Consider the following 22260-nt stretch of genomic DNA (forward strand, 5'->3'; position numbering starts at 1 on the left):
ACCCATCCACCACCCCGACTTCCACAGCCTTACCTCCAATATCAAAGTACTCCCTGTTTCTAGCTGTGCCTCCTCCACATAATTGTTTCATGGTGAGGAAACCTACAATATTTCTCTCACTTTTCATGCACAAAGCACCTATTTGCATTTTAAGACACCGTGATCAATCACAAAATTTTCGGAACACCATTCTCTGTTTTCCTTATGCAAACACAATGTATCTTTTTCTTCCTCCGAATTTTAATAAGACACTTTAAGGCCAATCCTTCTATTGCGTGCATATTATAGCATTTTAATGGATTACATTTTATTCATAGTTTTTGGATGACTAAAGGTTGTCTATATTTAAATAAGGATAAAACACCACAATAATTGATTACTTTAAAACACATCTAGGAGTTCATTAAAAAAAAAGACCAGGAGTTGTAATTTTCTTCTTATTTTACAGAGATAATTAAAAAGCAATTATGTACCTACTGATTTGATGACTTCACATTTAGTAATTTTGTACTTCCAGGCCTTATTTCTCCCTGTTTAGAATTGAGCCTATGTTCTTATCGCCCATAGATCAACAGGGAACACATTTCAATGCAGAACTGCTGGTGCTTTGTGTTGTAGTCTATGTGTTCGTTTATTTCCTTGGAATAACAAATGTGCTGCAGCAGGCCAATTTAGAAAAAAAAATCATTTTATAGTACATTGGTGTTTTGACTGTGCATTTGGAGCTCAATGAAAATCCCATTACCAATTATCGCAGCTGCCTGACAAGTCACCACAGGAGAAGGGGAAGGCCTTTATTTTAATGCAGGTTCATTCTTTAGACAAAACATTCTGCAACAACATCTAGAGGTGGGGCCAACCATTTATTCCCAAGTGAACAAATTACATTCCTTACTGGCGTTGTAGAAGCAAGACCCACCTAAACAACGGCAACATTTGAACAACAAATGGTTCCTTACAAACATATTTGTGATTATATTGTATGTCGGGGGTGAGAGGAGTGACAGTGACGGTGCTGGCAACTGTGGCAGGTGCTCAACATTTCATGTCGCTACTCACCGAATGACAATATTAAAAGAGAACATATGATCTTGCATATATATTGCAAATTAAGCAAAGGGCTGCAAGACTCAACTGTCATCATTAGGCTCTGTGACTTGGCTATTCTGGTTTAGAGGGGAAAATAAAAATGCACTGCATTGTCCTCTCATCTTTTGCTTTAGGAAATCTCATTATATCAGTTTAGAATTTCAGTGCAAACTAATTATCTACCCAATTAAAAGCTGTGTGACCTAAGAGCTGTGTATGTGACTGTCTCAGAGGGATTCCAGTGTTGGCTGAGAGGATGCCACAATGCATATTTATGACGACGCTAGCTTAGTGTCCACTGATGGATGTGACGAGGCAGCTAGGTTGTGTATCAAGCAATGGTGTGTCTCAGTCTAGAAAAAAAACAAAACAAGGGAAGGCTGCATCAATATAGGCAATAATTATAGAGAACATTGGCCATACACATTTTGGACATTCACCCCCTCAAACTTCACCAGTGCTTACTTAGATGAGGTTAAAGGTGACTGAGATTTTAGCTTCATGTAATGAACGACTGTGAGAAGTCTTTAGTAAGTCTGTGAAGTGACTGAGAGGCAATAGTGTCATACTTTGTCAGTCTATTCTACTTAGAGCCTGTATCAGATTTCATGCACAGATTTCCTCTTGCAATTTATAGCAAGAAACCAGCATAGTCAGGACTGCAGCAAAAGAGACAGACTGCTATAAGTGGACTACAGAGCTAAATTAGCATGGCTAGCAGGTTATTCAGGACCCCAACAATCCAGAGATCCCCAGGGAACATCAATAATCAGGGGATCTAACAAAGTTTTAATTCCAGAAGCAATTTAATTCCAAGTTTTTGATCTGATGTAAGACTAAATCCTGCTTAATAAGGGTAACTCTTTGTAAGAGGTTCACATAGCATTGATTACAGGCTCGCGTTTCTTGAAACATTCATGAAAGACACTGACATTTATTACAACTTCAGTGCCAAATAATTTTCAGTCTAATATCCCAGTAGACTGCAGCCTTTCCTCCTCGTGTGCACTTGGGGCATTCAGTTTGAGTAATGAAAATGTTCCCTCTTAGAAAAGTAGTTTATAGTCTAAATCTAGGATTTTTAAAACAAGCTAATTATGGGTATGTGAATAGCTTCATGAAGAGTAGCACTTTTTGCAATTTTCTCACTTCTGCCTTTATTCCAATGTCTTGTGCAAACATAAATATCTCTTATACTGCCTCATAACAGGCCTACATTTATAACTTCAAAAGGAATTTAGTTTTTGTATTGAGAACTCTTACTCAGCTTTAGAAAAGAAAAATCCCATGCTTTATATTCATGTGCCTGAGAAACCCTTTTGTTTACATTTAGATACCGATAGATTTACAGATTTCTTGTAGAAAATAATGGACAGTGACATCACCTGTTTTAGCCTGTTTGAAGGGTAGTTACTAGATTCCCATGAGTCGGAGGGACCATGGGTGTGGCCAAATGGGTAGAGGCCGCATACATCACCTCTACTGTCATCATTTTGGCTTCTCCATGATTGGGGAAATCACATGTGTTTGTGGACGGAGCAAGGCAGCGTGAGCTCACTGCACCCCACTGAGGAAGCATTTGGCAGGAGATGGATCTGTTTTACTTCTAGGACTATAGGCTACGAGCGACAGATTTACACTACAAAACAGACTTGCACTATAATCACAAAATACAGGTCAGACTCAATGAGCATCTTTCCACTTTGTGAAACATGACTGCCATGTGTGACACCTTCCTTCATGACCCGTAAATGACATTACACGCAAGCAGTGCAGGTGTAGCATCTGTCTGAGTGCTATTCTGGTTGTTTCTGCTTTGGTTGGAATGATCTATAAGCTTGTTGGCTACACTCTCTACACTCTCTTGGCTACCGCCCACCATGATGTATTTTGGTGGAAGAAGATTTTGGGGATAACAGGCAATCAAGTTGAAATTTTATTGACATAAGAGCTGCTTGGTGGATCATATACAGTATATGCCAAGTTGAGTGCCAAATTGGCTCTTGACAATTCAGAAAAAGTCATATTTTAAGGGGTATGTACCTTTGCCGATAAGCAAAGTCCCATTCATTTGCCAGATTTTGAATAGAGTGTGGCATTCTCTCCATAGGGCATGTCTTGAATCTACTACGGGATAAGCAATATTTATGGTCTCACCAGATACATTGGTTCCTGCCGATTCCCCTCTGTAGTGTAAAGGTGGATAAAGAACGCCCGGAGAAATTAATGATGAAATTTTGCAGCGATACGTGCCGTTCTCTCTGGTATGGAGAGAACGTCACGCCAAACTCCGTTCAAAAAAGTCAAAGTTGATTAACCCCCATTTGGTACCACTGGTCGACATGACAGAATGCAGCTGCGGCTCCGTGCAAATACTTTGCTTTTGGTGTGGCTCAGCTGTCACTCTGTCATATATTTCAAATTTATTGAATATTTGTTGCAGCCCTAAAAAGAGTTATTCTGACTTCATGACTTCTTGCAGAAAAAAAGACTTTATATTTCTACACAGAAGGTGGGTTGGTGGGTTAGATAATTTTGTCTCCTGTCCTGTGCAGTGTAGGTCTTGTACCATTAGGTGGCTACTGTGTCCTGTCCTGTCCATTTCTGTGTTTTGTCCTGTGTATGTGCCCTGTATCATTAAGTGGCTATTGTGTTGTCATCATCTTTTCACACTAGTAAACCTTGATTGGATTGACACCATTATTTACACATTTGGACAAAATAAAATGTGACATTTTTCCAAGGTTGTAAACATTGCCTAGTCTGTATTCTAGATATCCTACACCTAATTTTCCCAAAATGGTCTGACAGAACAATACAGCTTTTGACAGTGTGAATTCCAATGCTTTTTGATGCATTTTATCATATAATTTAACAGAATTTATTAATAGAATAATCAATTCAGTATCAAACATCTTGAAAATATCACAGACTGGGATTTTATACTGAGAACAGTTCTATAATCACCTATAAGGTCACTTCAATCTGTTAAGATTGTGTATTGGTAATGCTTCTGTAATGCCATGTGGGAAACTCTCACATTTATTTACAGTTTATTTACAGTTGATACAAGTTAAAACGGAGCATCTTATGCTGCAATTTCACTGTTTCATGTCCTGTCCTGTGTAATTATAGGACACAACAGCACAGCATAGGACAGGAACAGGCAACACAGGACAGGACACCTGCAGCACAAGACACAGGTGGCACAGACAGGACACAGGAGACACAGTAGGACACAGATGGTACAGCACAGGGCAGATACTTTACAAAGTATATTCCACCAAAGCTACCAATATTGTAACATTTGTTTTTAAAAGCCTAGTTGATTTAAACAGTATAATCTCTACTTTTCATACTTTCAAGGTATATTCCGCTAAAACACCTCTACTGTTACTACTACTGGTAGGCTACTACCAGTAGTAGTACCAGCTACTACCTGCATATATTTGCATTTTCAGACTAATTGTGCTCATTTCATGAAATTTCAGGAGACCCTAACAACAAGACAGTGAGGGTTAGCTATTAGCTAGCTTGTTGTATAGCTAGTGTCTTTAACAGGGCAAAACAATAAACTACACAGGACAGTTTGGATACAGATGGCATAGTTTGAGGACTGAGCTGCAGAAGGCTATTCTACTGGCAACACATTCACCCATCAGCAATGGCCCTCACTATGGTCCTCATTACCTTTTTACTTTTGGCAGACTGGACTTGTTTAGATCATTCAAACTGAGTGGCACAGATGCACAATAGTTGGGGGAACAGCGATTGTTCTACAGACCCACAGTAATTTGCTTTTTTTTTTTTTTTTTCATTAATTTTTATAATTTTATCAGTCCAGTGTAGATTTATTTTGAAATCTGCTTTGTAATTATATTACATGTTACATAACTGCCTCAAAGGCACATTTTTGAAAGAGATGTGTCATCATCTCTTAATAGAGTCTCATATATTTCAGTGCAGCTGTGACTTGCAGTGACTCGACGTCATATGTGTCAGTGCCAATAGCTGAATTGGCACACACAGCCAACCCATCTGCTGATGAAATGGAAAAATAGGCTCATATTTATCTAAACTTGTTTGATGGCCCATGAACATTGTCATATCAGATGAACATATTGAAATGCTGGAGAGACAAAGTAGAGATTTTGGGTCAATCCCTGTTTCTTTCTTCTGGAGAATTATGAAAACAAATGAATATGTTTTGACTGAGTGCAGCTAACATTCACGCATGCCTTGAAGCAGCCCACAGCCTTCCCATTGTCTGTTGACAGCATCAGAAGGTTATGCTGAGCAAAAACTGTCTGCCTTCAGTTTCAGGACGTTCTTTGCAGGCAGGCGCCCACTCTGAAGCTGCAACAGCAGCCTCCATGGTGCTCAGGGCCACTGCATGGGCAGATTATATAATGTCTTTATACAGTGATGCAGATTAAGTCTCTCTCAGTGAAGGTGTGTGTTTATTCCTTGACGTACTATAGATACAACGCGATAACTATTAAAGCTGGACTCTATTTTCAACTAAATGTTTTGGGCACAAGATGCTTGCTGTCTACACACAGTATTTGTGAACAGCAATACTATAAACATGTCAGTCATGTTTCCTACAAATATGTGAATCTAGTCATTGAGTGACTTTTGAATTTGGAGTGAATTGTGAATCGTCAGTGACAGAACAACATGTATTTACTGAAATCTAGATGGCCTCAGGTCAGGGCCGCTGGTGAAAGCATCAGATTCTGTACCTCTCCGTCCATTTACTGAGGTTTCCTGCACATAGCCCACTCCTTGTTATTTGTTTGATGGATCCCCGCCTCCACACACCCCACCCTTCCCTCTAAACAGATAGACACACACACAAACACACGCAAACACAAACACACATAACCTCTACCCCTGTGCTCCAAATAGTCAACCACCAGCAGTCTGCGAGGTGACAAATGAATACTGTCACTCGGCTAAACGCCTACTTGTGCTTTTATTACAGTTATGTAGTCCAGTGTAGAGGTGGCTGTGTGATAGATTCCTCCACTGGGTTTACTGTTTGGTCTTTCTGAAATCCATCCTTTAAGTAAAGCGATGAACGCAAACAGTTAGTCAGATTGCTAGTTCTAGTTTCTTCTAGTTTGCTTAGAATACAGTAACTACTCTCTTTTCCAGAGAGGATTCCTTGGATTCCTTGTCTTTCTGACAAGGAATCCTCCAAATTCTCACAGTACTCAATGCATACTACATTTACATGTACGATACATTTGGCTGAATAGAAGAGTGGTTGGATAACGTTACAGCGGTCTAAACCTGTAACCCTGTGCCCTTCACGCCACCCCAGTTTTGTATGTCTGTCTGAGGGCCATTAGGGGAGTCGCTGAGAGAGGGAGTGTCACTCTGCATTAGTCCGCCGGTGTCCTCCGTCCATTCCATCCTGTCTGATAGGATACAGTCTTATCACATAACCCCCTGTGTCAAATCTGAAATCACATATACCGCACTAAGAATTATCGCCCCTGTGCTGATCTTAATCATGTTAATGCATTCCGTTATGCAAAGGCTAGGGAACAATGTCTCCGTGAAAATATCAATATGATGTGTCAGACATGCAGATCCTGGTAAATCTCCATATCTACAGGGCTGATGTCGCTCTTGACCACACGCAAAAAAAACAAAAAACAAATCTGTAGTCCTGGGAATCAAGCTTTCATCTTAAGTTGAACGGAAATTGTACAGAATCCAGAGCTCTTGATCACCTCCTGACTGACCAGGAGAGAAACAACATGAATATACTTATGTGCCAAAACTTCCAAATGCAGCCTGTAGCTCCTGCAGCTTTGGAGCAGATCTCCAAACTGCTTTTGAGTGTTCCTTGTGCTTTATGGCAACCTGAGTAGTGGCATTTGTTTGTGTGTGTATCATGCAATGTGATGGGGATTTTCTCTACTTTTTCATTTTGCCTAGAACTACCTTATGTTTCCGAGCTTTTAGCTGAAGACTTCCTTTGAACCTCTCACTTCATTGCATTGTGGGGGTGTTTTATCAGTGACGTGAAAATTATGTAAGATCTTACAGCTGATTTCTCTGTAGCTGTAGGAATGATATATCGTACAGCCAAGCACTTTTGCCTTTGGTGTCCATATTCAGAGCTTATAATTATCTCTACTGTAATTATCAAACTGCAGCCAAATTCACAAATTCAAACCAGGAAGGTCTCTTGACAGATAACGGTATACAGCAGGGTTGACCTTTAGAAAAACAGCTTCATAGCAGTGAATTTCTGACGCAGTTAAAAAGACTGAGTGTAATCACGGTTAAACAGTCTGAGTGTAATGAAAACACGCAGACACGTTTACCGAAGCTGTGCATCGGCCATAATGACAGTATTTTCTCACTCTATCTTCAGTCCAAAGTGCTGCCGCTGCCTCTTCTCAAGTGCCTCTAAATGATGATCTAATATTTGTAAAATACATCTCCACAGTGATTAGCTGATTTTGTTCTCTGTGAGAGAAAAATATTAAATTAGCTTGCCCTTTCCAGAAGAGCTTAACCTTTTAAAATGTCAGGTGAAGAGGTTTTAGAATAAGTGTGCCACATTCTCAGAAAATTCCTCTGTTTTAGGGACTCATGATGACCTATAGCAGCGCGGCAAAGAGGAATGTCTGACAGTGATGAATCCCATGGCCCAGAGCTATTTGTTATCGTTCACATATATTGCTGGAAACCCCTTTTAAAGCGGAGCACAACTCCCACTGAGCTGGAATGACCTGTCTTCAGACCTATAGAACCCGCAAAGCACAAATAACCATTAACTATCCAGACTTTCTTTTCAGAACTTACCCTTATGTTGGGTTTGTGCTCAATATTGTGCCGTATTTGTGCATAATATTAAACAAAAATCTGGGTTTACTGGATGGGCAATGAGGGGGTGAAGCATAACCATTCACCTCAGTGACAGAACCATTTATTTGGTTTGAGGCAGATCAATCCGACTATCTTCTATGGATTTCCACTGCCATTGTTGTCACCACTCTAGCTGTCTTTGGCAATCATCAGCTCTCATGTCAAAGAAATGAGCTGCTTTTTGCGCGTGTTGCCGCAGCTCCACCAGTGGTCAAAATAAATTTAAATGAATAGGGGTTCTTTTGCAAGGACATACATATAGAGTAAATGTGGTGGAGCAATAAATGCTTCTGTCAGACTGAATTGGATCAAATGGATGACACATCTAGAGCACTTTACCTTTAGAAGACAAAGTGAAAATGTGTGAAAATTTAATGACGCTAAGAGGAAGATGGTGTTCAGTAAATGTGATGGCAGAAATACAAGAAACTGCGGAGTGTCAAATAAAATGTCACAGTCACAGGATGTTTTAGCATAAAATGGAAAAGTTATGCCAAGAAAATGCTTTGACTGGACTTATTGTTTTATTTTAATCATCTCCAATATTACGGCACAATATTGCAAGTGGATCAACTTTATAAAAACACAAACCACAGTGTGATCTGTGCATCTTTGTGGTGGGACAGCTCTAAGATTATCAGATAAACAGCGAGCAGTAATCTTAATCTTAATGAACACTTGAGTTGACTAAAGTACTTGTAGAATAAACCCTCCAGCTGTCAGGTGTATACTTTCCAGAGATAGAGCATCTGCGCTTCCACTTCCAGCATCAGTAAATAATGCACTCCTGTGCATCTGCAGCCTGAGTTAATATGTAATTCACACAACATATGCACTGAGGCATACCTCATGTCATTCACACTGGGGATGGGAGACACTGAATAAACCTATTGTAACATTATTGAAATTTTTGTGTCCTTTTGTTTGCTCCTCAAAGCACCTTGTGGAAGCTTGTTTTGTGACGCACTTTATAGATAAATTGATTTGATTTGATTCAAAATCAAGTCAAGATGGTGGTTTAAATTTTGTTTTCATCTTTCATTGTAATGGTGAAATTGCAGCGCTGAGGCTGGAGAGCATGAAAGGGTCTTAATTCTCAATAGCATCATTATCATCAGTTCTCCCACTCAACCCTATGAAGCATGGCTGATCTATCAGTAAATAAGATCTTTCTAAACCCAGAGGAGGAATGATTACTAATGTGAAGAGTTATGCTAAGAGTAAAACAAAAACTACACACTACACACATTTAAACCGGAGTATTGTGGGTATATTTTCAGTATTCAGTAGAGTCATTTTGGCCATTCTATGTCTTTTCTCTTTTTTCTTTCATATAATTGTATCCCCACATTCTAACATGAGCCACCACTGATGTACCCTCCTTTGCCAGATCACTCCAGCTCCAGCTTTTGCTATTTCACAGAGTCACACAGGCGTGCAGGGATGGTTTTGAAGGCCTGGTATCCCGCAGGTGGTGTTTATAGGCCCATGGTGGCCTTGCAGATGTCCTAATGTAATTATAACAATAGCTGTCTGCTGAACTGAACAAATGCTGAAACCTCTCTGCAATCCACCACCACCCGCCGCTGCCATTGACAGCGCTCTACGTGGGAATATGCAAATATACAATCAAAATGGAGAGAATTTACATTACGCTTCACATTCCAAGGTGATGTTTCTATGGTGATTTGTATTAAAACTGTGTTTCATTCTCATTCCCTCGCTCAGACAAGCTGCCTGGTCTTGGCCTTGTCAAGGAGTTGTCAGTATTACCATACATGAAAAATGTTGCAGTTGGAAGTCTGATTCTGTTCAGTCAGGCAAAGCAGTCAGGAAAAGTGTCTTCATTTCCACTTGCACTGCTAAACTATTATGTTGAGGGCATTGCATTAGCTTGATTATAGTTTTATCAGTCAAATAAATGCACAGAAATAGCTGACATAACATAATGGCACAAATCCAATTTTGTATTGATTGGCAGTGCAAGATTCACCAATCCCATTTTATAACTCCCTGCCCTATTACAGCATATTGCCATGTTATTTGCATTGGAAATAGGGGGTATTTTCTCAGAATAATTAGTTAAGCTCCTCTGACTTTGGAAATTTAATTGCAGGTACAGTATAACTCCCTAACAATGGGATAACTGAAGCATTACAGTCTGCGAGGGACTAACAAACAGCAGGAGCTTCCTCTTGACTAGCAACACGAGGACACACACAGACACAGACAGACATACACACACACAGAGACATGCACACACACACACGCACAAAATTGCATACATATAGTCTGCTGACCTCTTGATTCTTTGAGCCATTAATGACGTGCAATATTCATAGTTGAGGCTATTGAATGTTTCATTATAGCTGCTGAGATGTAGAGTGCATTATTTAGAAGTGAGGCACAGAGTATCCACAGAATGTTTATCATTCATCATGTACTGCTGACTTAGTGTGCTGTTCATGTGAAATGCTTGACCTTGAATGTTACTTTCTGTTGCCGCTGAAAATCATGCATGTTGGAAATGAAATCACAAGGGAGTTAAACTGTTATTTTTTTGTCTTTGTGCCAGTATCAACCAAGATAAATTCTTTCAACTCCTGTGTTTTATAAGTCCTGTTTTTTATAAATACATGCCTACAATTATCATTATTTAGCACAATTTGCGAACATGTATATTTAGAGCGTTATCCATCTTCTTTAGTGTTCAGCCTACACAGAACATTATATAACAGTTTTGTTAAATCACTTACAATGTAGTATTTACTCATGGAGAATATCTATCATACAGCATAATATGTAAGATTGATGTCTCTCTTTACATTAGCAGGTTTGTCATAAGACCCGTAATGGCTCGAGCATCGATCATGAGAATGGCGCTAACAACATGACACAATGGACACTGGTAATTATTTAAAAGGATCACTGACTATTAATGGTATTTTGCCTCACCTTTCCCATTATCCATAGAAACCTGTTTGTTTTCCTCTCAATTAGGCACGCAGGCAGTGAACAACACCCATCTCCTATTACTGGGATGTGGCAACAGAGGCCATGGGGGAAGGGAAAATAACAGGCTGCCCTTGTTGTTACTGCTGCTGCTGCTGCTGCTGCTGCTGCTGAGGGATTGTTTTGAACATTTTCCTTGGCTGCATTTCATTTCTTCATTCCCTCTCCCATAACTTACTCCCCTATTAAACCCTTGTCACTCCCTTTTGGGGGTCTAAAATGATTGGGTCAGTGCAAGCAGGAGTGCCACCTGACTCGGAGCCATGATGTGCCCTCTCCTGTCCTCTTTGCTGTGTAGAGGACACTGAATATGAAAGCCTGGGATATGTTCCTAATGAGGACATCTGAAATTAAGCCAAAAATGGACAAGTGGGGATAGCCTTGACCAGGTTCTTGGAGCCACAGCAGTTGGTATTGTTGGTACTGTGGCTCTGCTAGGGCCCCTTTTAAAAAAAAAATGGTCAGATGTTTACAATAATCAGAAACAGGTCTATAACCACACACGGTATGTAGGAGCTGAGTTGCATCCAATGTGTTCTGCAGATAACAGTTTGTCTCCTGGTAGTTCCTCACTAATATGATAAAGTCCCCATTACTTCATGGAAAACACAGTATCTTTAATGGTGACCTCATGCTGCAATAGTATGCGTAAATAATATACATTTCTAATGAATAAAACTATCAGATTTTTTAACAATCCCGCCCCTCTGCACCCCTCGAATCAAATAAAACTGCCTTTCTCTCCCTGACTCATACTCCATTGATTTAGACTTTTCAAAGATCCCTCACTGCATTATGTCCCGCCCCAACATCCTGTTTCTACAGGAAATGCATCAAATCCAGGAAGTAAAGATGCCATTGGGTCATGGGGTCTTTAAAGCCTTTCCTGGTCCACTGTGGCGACCAGATGTAACCCTCTGACTGCCCACAAGCATGCAGTGACAGCTTGATTAACCTTTGATTCTGAGTTACCTTGTGCACATGTGTATGTGTGGTGTGTGTGTGTGTGTATTCATATACGTATGTACAGTACGTATTGGTGTGTAAACTGGGGGTACCCCTCTGTGCGCAGACGACCTATTCCATGTAGCTCAAACCTCATGTGGTGAAGATGTCTTCCTGCCACGCTGCGCTGACTGCTGTGGTCACATGGTTCTGACTGTGCAAAGCCTCGGGGAAGAGAGTGAAGTGTGTCAGCCTGTGCAGCTGATAACACCGCCTCTGTCACACTCGGGCCAAAGAGTGTTTGCTTGGGAGCCAAAGCGCATGATGGGGTTGTGACGCGGCACACAGCGGTATTCAAGTAGTGAAATTGGGGTAGATGCTTTTTCTCATCTCTTGAACTGTGTCACGTCATTTATCTTACACCACATTTTGTTTTCATTTCCCTCCGAGTTCACAGCGGTTCCTCCCGAACATCTTTTCCATCAGAGTGTCCCGCCACTCAACACGCACTGAGTTTTTATCCCATTTCATCCCAGTTTTTTTACACTTTGTAAACCAAATGTGGGTTACAAATCATACAATTCATGTGTGTACGCAATGTTTTCTTCAGATAGATCTGTTGTTTCAGTTTCTCTGTGACACTACCACAATGGGAAGTGCTTCTCTATCTCCTTAAGCCATTGCCTTCCCTCAGTCTGTCCCATGGAAAGAGGCACTCTGACAGAATAAAGAAGAGCTCCTTGAGAGCGGAGTCTCTTATCAGCCTCCAACATCTGGCCAAGACTGATGGGCTCTTGGAATAGCTCTCCAAATATCATTGAGTTTGAGCTATATAAAGCTTGTTTAACTGCATCCTTCCTACAACACTAATTTACCTCCGTCATTATATGTCTTTCACCAGAGGAAGCCATTTCTATGATTGCTAGGTTTAGTTCCTCAGTGGAGTCGGATGATGTGTGGCAGAACATTACAGGGAAGCAGAGATTGAGAGGTGAGTCGAGTCATATGTGAGCAAAGAAAATGAAGTGGACGATTGATGAGATCAGTCTTAATCGTCCCTTATTATATTTTAAAAATAAAAGATTGAATTTGTAATATATCAGTGCAGCGATCTCAATCGCAATTTGTCCTCAGTTTGCTCATAATTTACATGATTCTTTAGCAGATAATGATTCTTGCTAAATTGAAGTAATCATTGTTGATTTAAATCTTACAGCCTGGATGTATTGCAACCCATTAGATTAAAGCTCTGAGGTAATCTGCACCAGATTTTTAGAATTTATCTAACACCTGGCTCTCTATCTGCAAGACACTGAATGGCAGGCTTCTGTTCATACACAAAGTGTGTGTGAGTAGATATCTCATATTAGAGACATTACATAACCCGTTTTGTAGAAATCACAATAGTTATGATATGAGCAAGTTGGACCAAATCAATGACCATAGGTAGATATTTTATATTGATATGCCATTTGAGTATGGGGTCTATTTTAACAAATACTGTAGTCTCTGCCCTATTTCTTCATGCATCCTCAAAGAAGCAAAGATGAAGATTTCATATTGTGTTAGAAACAGAAGACAGGGGAGCAAATGAATAATTCTTGCTGGTATGGCTTGCACTGTTCAGAGCCATAGTCATCATCATCACGAGATAAAAGACAGCATCGTTTCATCTATTTTTCAGTCTTTTCATTTAGGCTGCTACAGTAACACTCCTGCGAGTGTTTTCAAAGCAAAATGCCATATCATAAAAATATCTGTTTTCTTATAGATCATACCTGCGATTTATTATGCTCATGACAAAATTGAATTCCTGCAGAGGTTTAGTTTAGAAGATAGCACAGCATGTCTGAAATTTCCTAATTGGAAATAATGCAGCAAGTTCATCACCATTTAGTATCAATGATAACAAGGCCTTATCTCAACTACTACTCCCCCCGTAGCTGATAATGATTTTTCTTTATGGGTTCTGTTTGAAATGCTGCATGATTAGCTCACACTGAGAAACAGCATGCACTGTAAATGACTAATTAAATTGCCCCTTCTATAGTTCAAGGGATCCTTTCAATGATTAAAATTGTTTTATACAGCGTTTTAGCAAATCCACTTCACCAACGCAGGTGGCCTCCTATTCTGCTTTCTTCTACAACAACCATCACCATCCCAGAGTCAGGAGTCAGGTGTGATATGAGGCTAGCGTTTGTGTTTGTGTAGCTGGCAGAGCAGCGAGGCCAGCGGGTCACACTTTGACATTGGTCATTATGACTTCAGTCATTAAGGTCGCACAACCCACGTCCGGCCTCAGCCTGCGACTCTGACACAGACGCTGCAGAGACCAGAGAATCAATGTGATGTCATCCAAGATTCATCCCCAGAGGCCAAGTGAGTTGTGGGTATTGGCATCAACTTTGACCCCGCTGAAAAGGAAATCTCCTCCCCTGATGACTAGGTCATACCACATCATGACTAGATTGACACTACACCTTCAAAATTTTACACTGGACACACACAATCCCAATAAGGATTATTCTCACGCAGATACGATGTAAATGTGATCAATTATAAGCCCCCATATGTATAAAACATCTCATAATAGTCGCTGGTGAGAATCACATGGCCATCTCAGATCAGCACTCCCATTCGGAGTCATAAATACAGGCCTGGATGTGTTTGTGATGCTCGATCAACTGTAAGCACTATATATCAGAGCTGTCAGTACTGGCTCTTACTATAGGCGCCAGTCACTCTCTGACCCCTGCAGAGCTAGTGTATCTTTGTAAGATCAGGTTAGACAGTGTGAGGTACTGCACACATGCAGGGATAATTTGGACTGCGCTCACACTCTGCCAGAGGAAGTGCTTTACCTCTCCCTCAGTCCAAAGTCCTTCCCTTAGATTCTCCTCTGCCATCTATTTCAAAACCATGACACCTTATGATGAGATTTACTGGGAAAAAGTACTGGTAAGAAATTAGAGTGACGCAGAGATGACAGAGTAATGATATATTCTGAAGCATTGCACCTATTGCTCTGGATATTATGGTCAGTGCCATTGTTTGTACTGGTGTGTTTTCGTGTTAAATCGTTTTTTTTTTTAACAGGGCACACAGTCTATCCTAAGTCATAGGGAACCCAGTCCATTGCAGTATCAATAGCTGAAGCCTTGCCCATTTGCAATGCAATTAAAAACTCAATTTTCGAAGAGCTTTGCTGAGGGCGATAAATGGGCCAGTAATCCCTTAATTGTTCTCTGTTAGGCAGAATCACAGGAATGATAGATGTTTCATTAGTGACAGAGTAAAACTGTGGAACTTATAGTAAATAAATTGAGACTGAGTGAGTCGATGCAAAATTTACAACATTGAAAGCCAGGTATCAGTTAGTTTATTATCATAAAACCTCGAAAGAACCTAAATCTCTTTTAGGAGAATGGTTAAATGCTATGTGATAATTTCCGATGAGCTAAAACTACAAGTACAGATCAGAAGTTTTCTTTTTTTTTTTTTGCTCGACCTCTTTTTCAGCACTATGGACAGTTCCGTTGGCTCCGTGTCTCTTTCCCTCTCTTTCAGTGTGTGTGTGTGTGTGTGTGTGTGTGTGTGTGTGTGTGTGTGTGTCCAGCTAATTTGCTAATATGGCTGCTAGTTTGAAATAAAGCTCTAATTTCCAACTCACACCCAGTTGTTCTTCTGTGCGTCTCTCTAGCCAAAAAAAAACACACTGTCACTGTTTTCTCTGCCTCAGCCTGGTGATAAACACAGGGATTTTGGATAATTGCATTATCTACTTAAAACGAAATAAAATAAAAATGATCACATCGGCGCTCGTGAACAGAAAGTTTTGAGACAGCAAGGCATATATTCGCACCGTGGAAAAACAACCGCAGTGTCCTGACAAAAGGCTACTTCTCTGCTCTGTGTTGCCGTGGCTCTGCGTGCTAACCCAGCCTCTCCGTGGATCCTTGAGATATGCAGCAGCTGCAGCAGCTGGAAGTGGCCGGGCTATTCAGAGTCATTGGCCGCCTGAGATTGCAGTGTTTCTATTGATTCGTCCAACAGTAGGCTAATATTGACAAGCGCAGCGCTTATTCCTAGCTGTCGTAGTCTAGCAGGCTGAGGCTTTTTAATTTAACGTCAGATCAAGTTTGACCAACATTGGCCCGCCGCGGCGGGTCCAATCGGAGTTCAGATCAGCTCTCTCTCTCCCCCGGTCCTCCCCCACCCCCTCTCTCCAGCTCGCTCTCTCTCAGTTGCAAAAAATGCTCTGCAGCCGGGCTGCACCTCAATGAACCTAATTGGTGCACTGTGAGCGACCATCATCAATCCACTGGATTTCCATCGTCCACGGGTTGCATACATATGAATTTGCTTAGACAGACCCTTTTAAGGAGTTGAATAGACAGGTCGGAGAAAATGGCACAAAGCGTGGTTTTGTTTCTACTGTGGCTGTTTGGCAGATCATTCGCAGGATTTCCCAATCAGATTAATATAGGTAAGTGTTTTGCTATGAATAAGGAATACAAATCGTGGTGTGTATAGGGTGATCAAATGCTGGATTTTAAATCACTGAATTTCTCGGAGAGAAAGCTATACGCTGCGCGGAGCTATGCGTAATGATAACTTGATTTTACCATTGCTGCGAACATAGAGCCGCTGATCCTGGAAACTATCTGTATAATACAGCTAAAGACACTGTCTTGAAGGTGCCATTGTAATTTTTGTCTAAGAACAACTGGAGTGTGGAATAAGTCCGTAGGAAGCCAGGAAACGCTCAGTTGTCGATCTTAAGAGTTATAGACGGGCGCACTGGTCAAGTGCTAACATGCATAATGATTGTTATTCTCTTAAATAATAATTTGCCTCCTGCTTCAAGTTGATCTAAGCATGAGGGTTAGTTAGAGTAATAGAACAGAGTCCCAGACTGGTGCTGCACTGAAGGCACAAAGACGATTGTAAATGTGACTGATCATGATTTCCATCTCTTGAAGGGGGACTCTTTATGCGTTCCACGGTGCAGGAGCACAGCGCTTTCAGGTTCGCTGTCCAACTCTACAACACCAACCAAAACACCACTGAAAAGCCTTTCCACCTCAACTACAATGTGGACAACCTCGAGTCGTCCAACAGCTTTTCAGTCACCCATGCGTGTAAGTGTGTTTCTATTTCAGTCATATCCAGATCTCCACTCGTTCTCCCTGAGCAGGATGGGCAGAATTATTTATGTCAAACTCATGTAGACCTTAGAAGCATAAATGTACCAGTAAGTCAGTAGCTACAGCTCACCATAGTTGAGAAAATCAATCTAGTTCAATCAAAAAATAGGCCTCCTTACATGCCAGTTCATGAGGTCTCATATTAGAAATTATAGAATATTTATAAACACAAATGTCCTCTGCCTTTCTGTGCAGTTTTACCACAACAGAGATAATATTTTCAGAGTCAAGAATGCCACATTGTAAATTAAGTTCCCTTGGCAACATGCTGAAAGCCATGACACAGTCTTTATTGAAATGCTGGCCTTGAAAAAAGAAAATGCGACCAATTACACAAGCACTTTGTCAAGGACTCAGTGTAGGAGGCGGTCATGTGTTGTTGTTGTTGTTGTTGTTGTTGTTCTTGTTGTTTTTCTTTATCAACTTTGATTACATGCATGGTTCATTGTTCAAGATTTGGCCTTAAATCACCATAATACAGGATACAAATTAGTATGGTATCTCTACTATAAGCAACACTAGATTCCTTCCATGTTTCTGTGTGGGTCGTCCTGCTGCCAGTGGTTACTGTCAGTCCCAGTGGTGCAGTTGGCCCACAGAGCCACTGTTTGATTTGTGGCTGATGCAACGAATAACCTCATTTTATATTGTGCTCCCCTTGGCTAAATTTTCTTGAGATCAGCAGAAACAGAATGGACAAAAGGGAAGAAAATGGAGCTGAGAATACCATGCGGTGATGTCATCATAAATGATGAGTCCAGATTGGCTGAGTGGCCGACTTTGGGTATACAGACTTCCTGTCTGACTGGTGTGGTTCAGCCCGTCTACCCCTTGTGTGGCACGGTCATAATGGCCCCTCTGACTCCATGTGCTAGAGCATCTCCGCCTGCTCTGTCCTCTGACTCCCCCTGTGTTACAGAGCATCTCCCCCAGCATTGCAGAGTCAGCTCATTAGCACCCAGCCCTCATAGCACCTCACTGTGCTGTCATTGGGTGAAAGGGGAAAAAAAATCCATAGCTCCCCAACCAACGCCAGCAAATGAGTTGGGCTCAGACCTGCAGAGGAGGTGGGTCTGAGCAGTGAGGGAGATGAAGCAGAGCCTCATATCACAGGCAGCAGAGCTGCAAGTGCCCTAACGAAGGCGTCCATAAGAAACAATAAGCAAATGAGTAAATAAATAATAGATAACACCGTGCAATTTCACGCATGTTGAAGAGGAAGGGAAGCATAGGAGAAAAAGGCTCGATATCAGAATCTAATTAAATTCAGGGGCAGACAGAGCTTTAGTGAGATGAAGGGGTTCCTGTGGGAGCCATGGCCCCATTTCTGGCTTCTTGCTGCCACGTCTTAGCGTCTCCATCAAGAGCACTGTCTCAGGACCGCCTGGAACATACACTATGAGAACACTATGAACCTTTAATGATGCTGAGAAACTACTGCTCAAGAGAAATTAATGGTTCAGTTATGCAGAAGTAGTAGGATGTTGTCAAATGTCATTATGGTGTTTGGTGAGAGCATCTCTTTCTCTTTGATGTGCATATTAAGTAATCTGCTGTGCTGAGTGTGTAGGCTGCTGCATTGTACACAAAGAAGTTCCATTCTTACCACACTAAAAGTCCCCCACTTAATTCTTCAATAATTGTCAAACTTGGCTGGACTTTACTTTGACTTTAACTTGAATTTGCAAAAAAACATTTTTTTTTCTTTTTTTTTTCTGTTCTTCATAACAGTAAATGACACAATTTTGCTTTTGAACATGATGTGTGCAATGTATGATCTGAGGCTTTTGTTTCAAGGTAGTGCCCTGGGAATCTTGTCAAGCTGAGCTCGCAAACAGCAGACAGCTCATGCTGAGCTCACAACGGTCCACAAACACCTCAGATAGTCTCCACCGATGTAGAGAACAAAATAGAGATGAAGGTTATTAAATAACACTAATCTGCTGACTTCTCGGCTTTTTAGGCTTCGCCTCCAGTCAGTGAAGACTCCTCATGTTATGGAGTTTTGGATTTGTCAGCCATGTTGTTTGCTCTGCAAGCTGCCACAATTACTTAGTGGACATTCAAACTTCCCTCGTCATCAATAGCCCCTGTGTGGATGACTCAGACCTTTGTCAGCAGTGGCACTCACATCTTCGTTATGATCGAGCGATTTGAACCAAGATTTTACAAAACGTTTGTGGAGTAAATCTATTTTGAGGCAAGCGTTCACTGCTTTGATCAAGATGAGATCTGGCTGCCTCTAAGGCACTGCAGAGTCGTCGAAATGACAGCATTATTTTTTTTGTCCAGACTCCTCCTTTCCTGAAGCTGAATATTATTTTGCTTTAGTGTGCATTCTCTATTCTTTATTTACTCTGGCGTAGATACTGCCAAAGCCCTCTTCTCTGACTCATGTTGTAGATCACTCCCCCTCATTTGCAGTACACCCTTTAAAGATAATGTGATCGAGGCAGAGGAACAAGAGGACATACAGAATTCAAATTAAACTGGCTGGAATTTACTTTGCATTCTAGGCACAAATATGAAAATCCTCAGGCGTAATGAAAGCAAAGTTTTTTTTTTTTTGTCAGAATAATTTCTTTCAAGTCAGTTTAAAGCCTCATGCTATTAATTGAATTAGTGACCGGCAGCAAAACAATGTGTGGCTTCAGTAATCCTTAAGGCTTGGCTTTGTACTTCAGCAGTATGTGCTTTGGAGGCAAGACTGTTGTCGTTGCTTTGAAGTGACATCAGAAATGGTGAAATGTGTAATTACCACTGCTGGGTCCATAATAGCTGTGGAAGCTGGGAGTCAGGTATGCTCACACAGGAGACAGGAGTAGTTCAAAGCAAAGGGTGCGAGTTTGAAGAAAGCAGAGCAGACAACATTAATGTTCTTGATGGTCACGGCTAGCCAACTTAATGACACTACCATCCCTTTCTCTCCTGTTTTCCCTTCTTTTCCTTCCTTTACCTGAGGCAAGAAAACATCAAGCCCCCCTCCGCCTTCCCTTGCCACGCTATTTATTAGATTACTCGCCTTGATTCCTGTTAAAGGCAAATTTTGCAATGCTTGGCTCTTGAATCTCTCCTCCCTATCCCCCATTCCTCATTCTGTCATTAAGCTAATGGCGTGTGTCCCCTCTGCCAGCCTTTTTACATGTGCCTACCCTTCTTTTATTGAATCCTCCAGGTCCTTAAACACTGGCAGTAGCAGATGCTTATTTGGCTGCACCATTCAGCCACCTTCTCCCTCTGCTGCTGTTAGCTACTGTAGCTGAGTCTGCCTCACTCCAAGAACATCCAAACGAACAAAGGATAAAACAACAGTCACTGTGATTGCATTTCCGAGACCAACAAACAGGAGGGACAGGAGAGCAGAGCAGGCTGACAGTGTGGTGCAGCACATTTCATTGAAGGCGGAGGGCAGATGAGGTTAACACAGCGCTAAGTGAATAGGACTGCTAGCTGCCATCATACATGATAATAGGGGTGCAGGCTTGTTTGAAGTGATATGCAACAAAACTAATTATTGCACAGGATTCTGAGTGGATGCTGTGTTGAAGATTATGCAGAATGATCTATGCTGATGATATTTGAAGAATTATCCTCACTGAAAAACTATGGTGAGCGGCACCATCCTGGATACGTGGGTAGCTTGACGTGATTGATTGAGGATCAGAAAGTGTGTGGGGGATATGCAGCTAATAAAAAATGCATGGCATTTCATCTGACTGTCAAAAAGAAAATTCCAGCAGATGCGTGAATTTACATTGATATGGGATATCATTATCACTAACTGAAAACAAGCATTCAATGACACTGCACACAAGCATACCTCATTTTTGTCTGGATGTGAAACATCCATTGCATTTTCTTTAGTGATCTTTAGGCAGTGGTGGAAAGAGTACTGAAATATCCTACTCAAGGTAGGATACTCTACTCTCTACTGTTACTTTGCTGATAGTTTACTTCAGTAGAAGTAAAAGTACTGGTGTAAAAATCTACTCATGTAAAAGTAAAAAGTAGCTTGTTTAAAATGTACTCACAGTAAAAGTTACACATTGTTAAAACATTGTTAGCTGTGATCTTTTCCATGTGATTCTAAAAGGACGAGAGGACAGAGTTCAAACTTGATTCTTTTAATTGGAAAATTTGGAAATTACAAAATAAAGTGCACAAACAAAGTAAAGACAGATTACTCTTATCTTCTCTGCTGACTGGTCGTTCACTGTGAATGGCTCCACAATTTGTCAATTTACATTGGTCTAGTTTCTGATGCTTATGGAGAGCCACAAAATCTGTACTCTGTAATGGATGTGATTTAAAATGTAGAGAAGTACAATACTGGAGTAAAAGTAAAATTACTGACTTTAAAAAATACTCAAAAAAGTACAAGTATAATGAAAGCTACTCAATTCCATTAACGTGAGTACATGTAATTAGTTACTTCCACCCTTGCCTTTAGGTGCCAGCTACCTTCATGTTGCCCACAAAGACCAACAGCCTTTACAGCAGCGACCTACATTATGATTGAGCACGTGGCAAATGGCATATGTTATGATGCACAGATGAAAGGGCCTTTACCAATTCTTTGCATGCATCGTCGTAGCTTATGGGGCTGTTGCAGTGGTATGTGTGAATGGATGGTAAACAGAGCGACAGAGAGAGTGCGTGGCTTGACGGCAGCAGGCTATGGTCCATTGTTGTAGTGCCACACCTTCCTGTCCTCGCTGTCGGTAACCCGGCTTGAAAGGTGTGACCTGAGCGGTGGACGAGGAACAAGGAGAGGGACGCTTGGAAAGAGAGAGGGAAAGGGAGAGAAGCGAGATAAAGAGAGCTGTCAAAGAAAGTAAGAAAGGAAAGAATTTGATTAAAGAATGTGATAGATGTTTATGATAGATGTTTGAGTGTGCATGAGAGAGAGGGAGTGAGAGAGAGGGAGAGAGAGAGAGAGAGTGTGTTCTCCAGGCTATAGGGGGTTGTGCCGGGACATGCCATCGCAGCCCAGCTGTGTTGGAGACACAGATGGAGAGTCGTTTATGGACACACAGGCGTGAATATACGCATGTGTGTGTGTGCCCATATGCACACACACACACACACACACACACAGGCTTATAGAGAAACA

At 41.1% G+C, this 22260-nt stretch overlaps 1 protein-coding gene across 2 annotated transcripts in view; it reads left to right on the forward strand.

Annotated features, from left to right (window-relative positions):
• Positions 1 to 16347: 16347 nt before the first annotated feature.
• LOC139929968 (glutamate receptor 3) overlaps positions 16348 to 22260 on the forward strand; it is a 72659-nt gene continuing 66746 nt past the window's right edge. For both annotated transcript variants that reach the window (XM_071923056.2, XM_071923057.2), the window contains exons 1-2: positions 16348 to 16426; positions 16923 to 17081. In XM_071923056.2, the coding sequence (XP_071779157.1) occupies positions 16348 to 16426; positions 16923 to 17081 (238 nt within the window). The remainder of the gene's footprint in view (positions 16427 to 16922; positions 17082 to 22260) is intronic.

The sequence above is a fragment of the Centroberyx gerrardi genome, chromosome 16 (assembly GCF_048128805.1).
Source record: "Centroberyx gerrardi isolate f3 chromosome 16, fCenGer3.hap1.cur.20231027, whole genome shotgun sequence".
NCBI classification, from domain to species: domain Eukaryota; kingdom Metazoa; phylum Chordata; class Actinopteri; order Beryciformes; family Berycidae; genus Centroberyx; species Centroberyx gerrardi.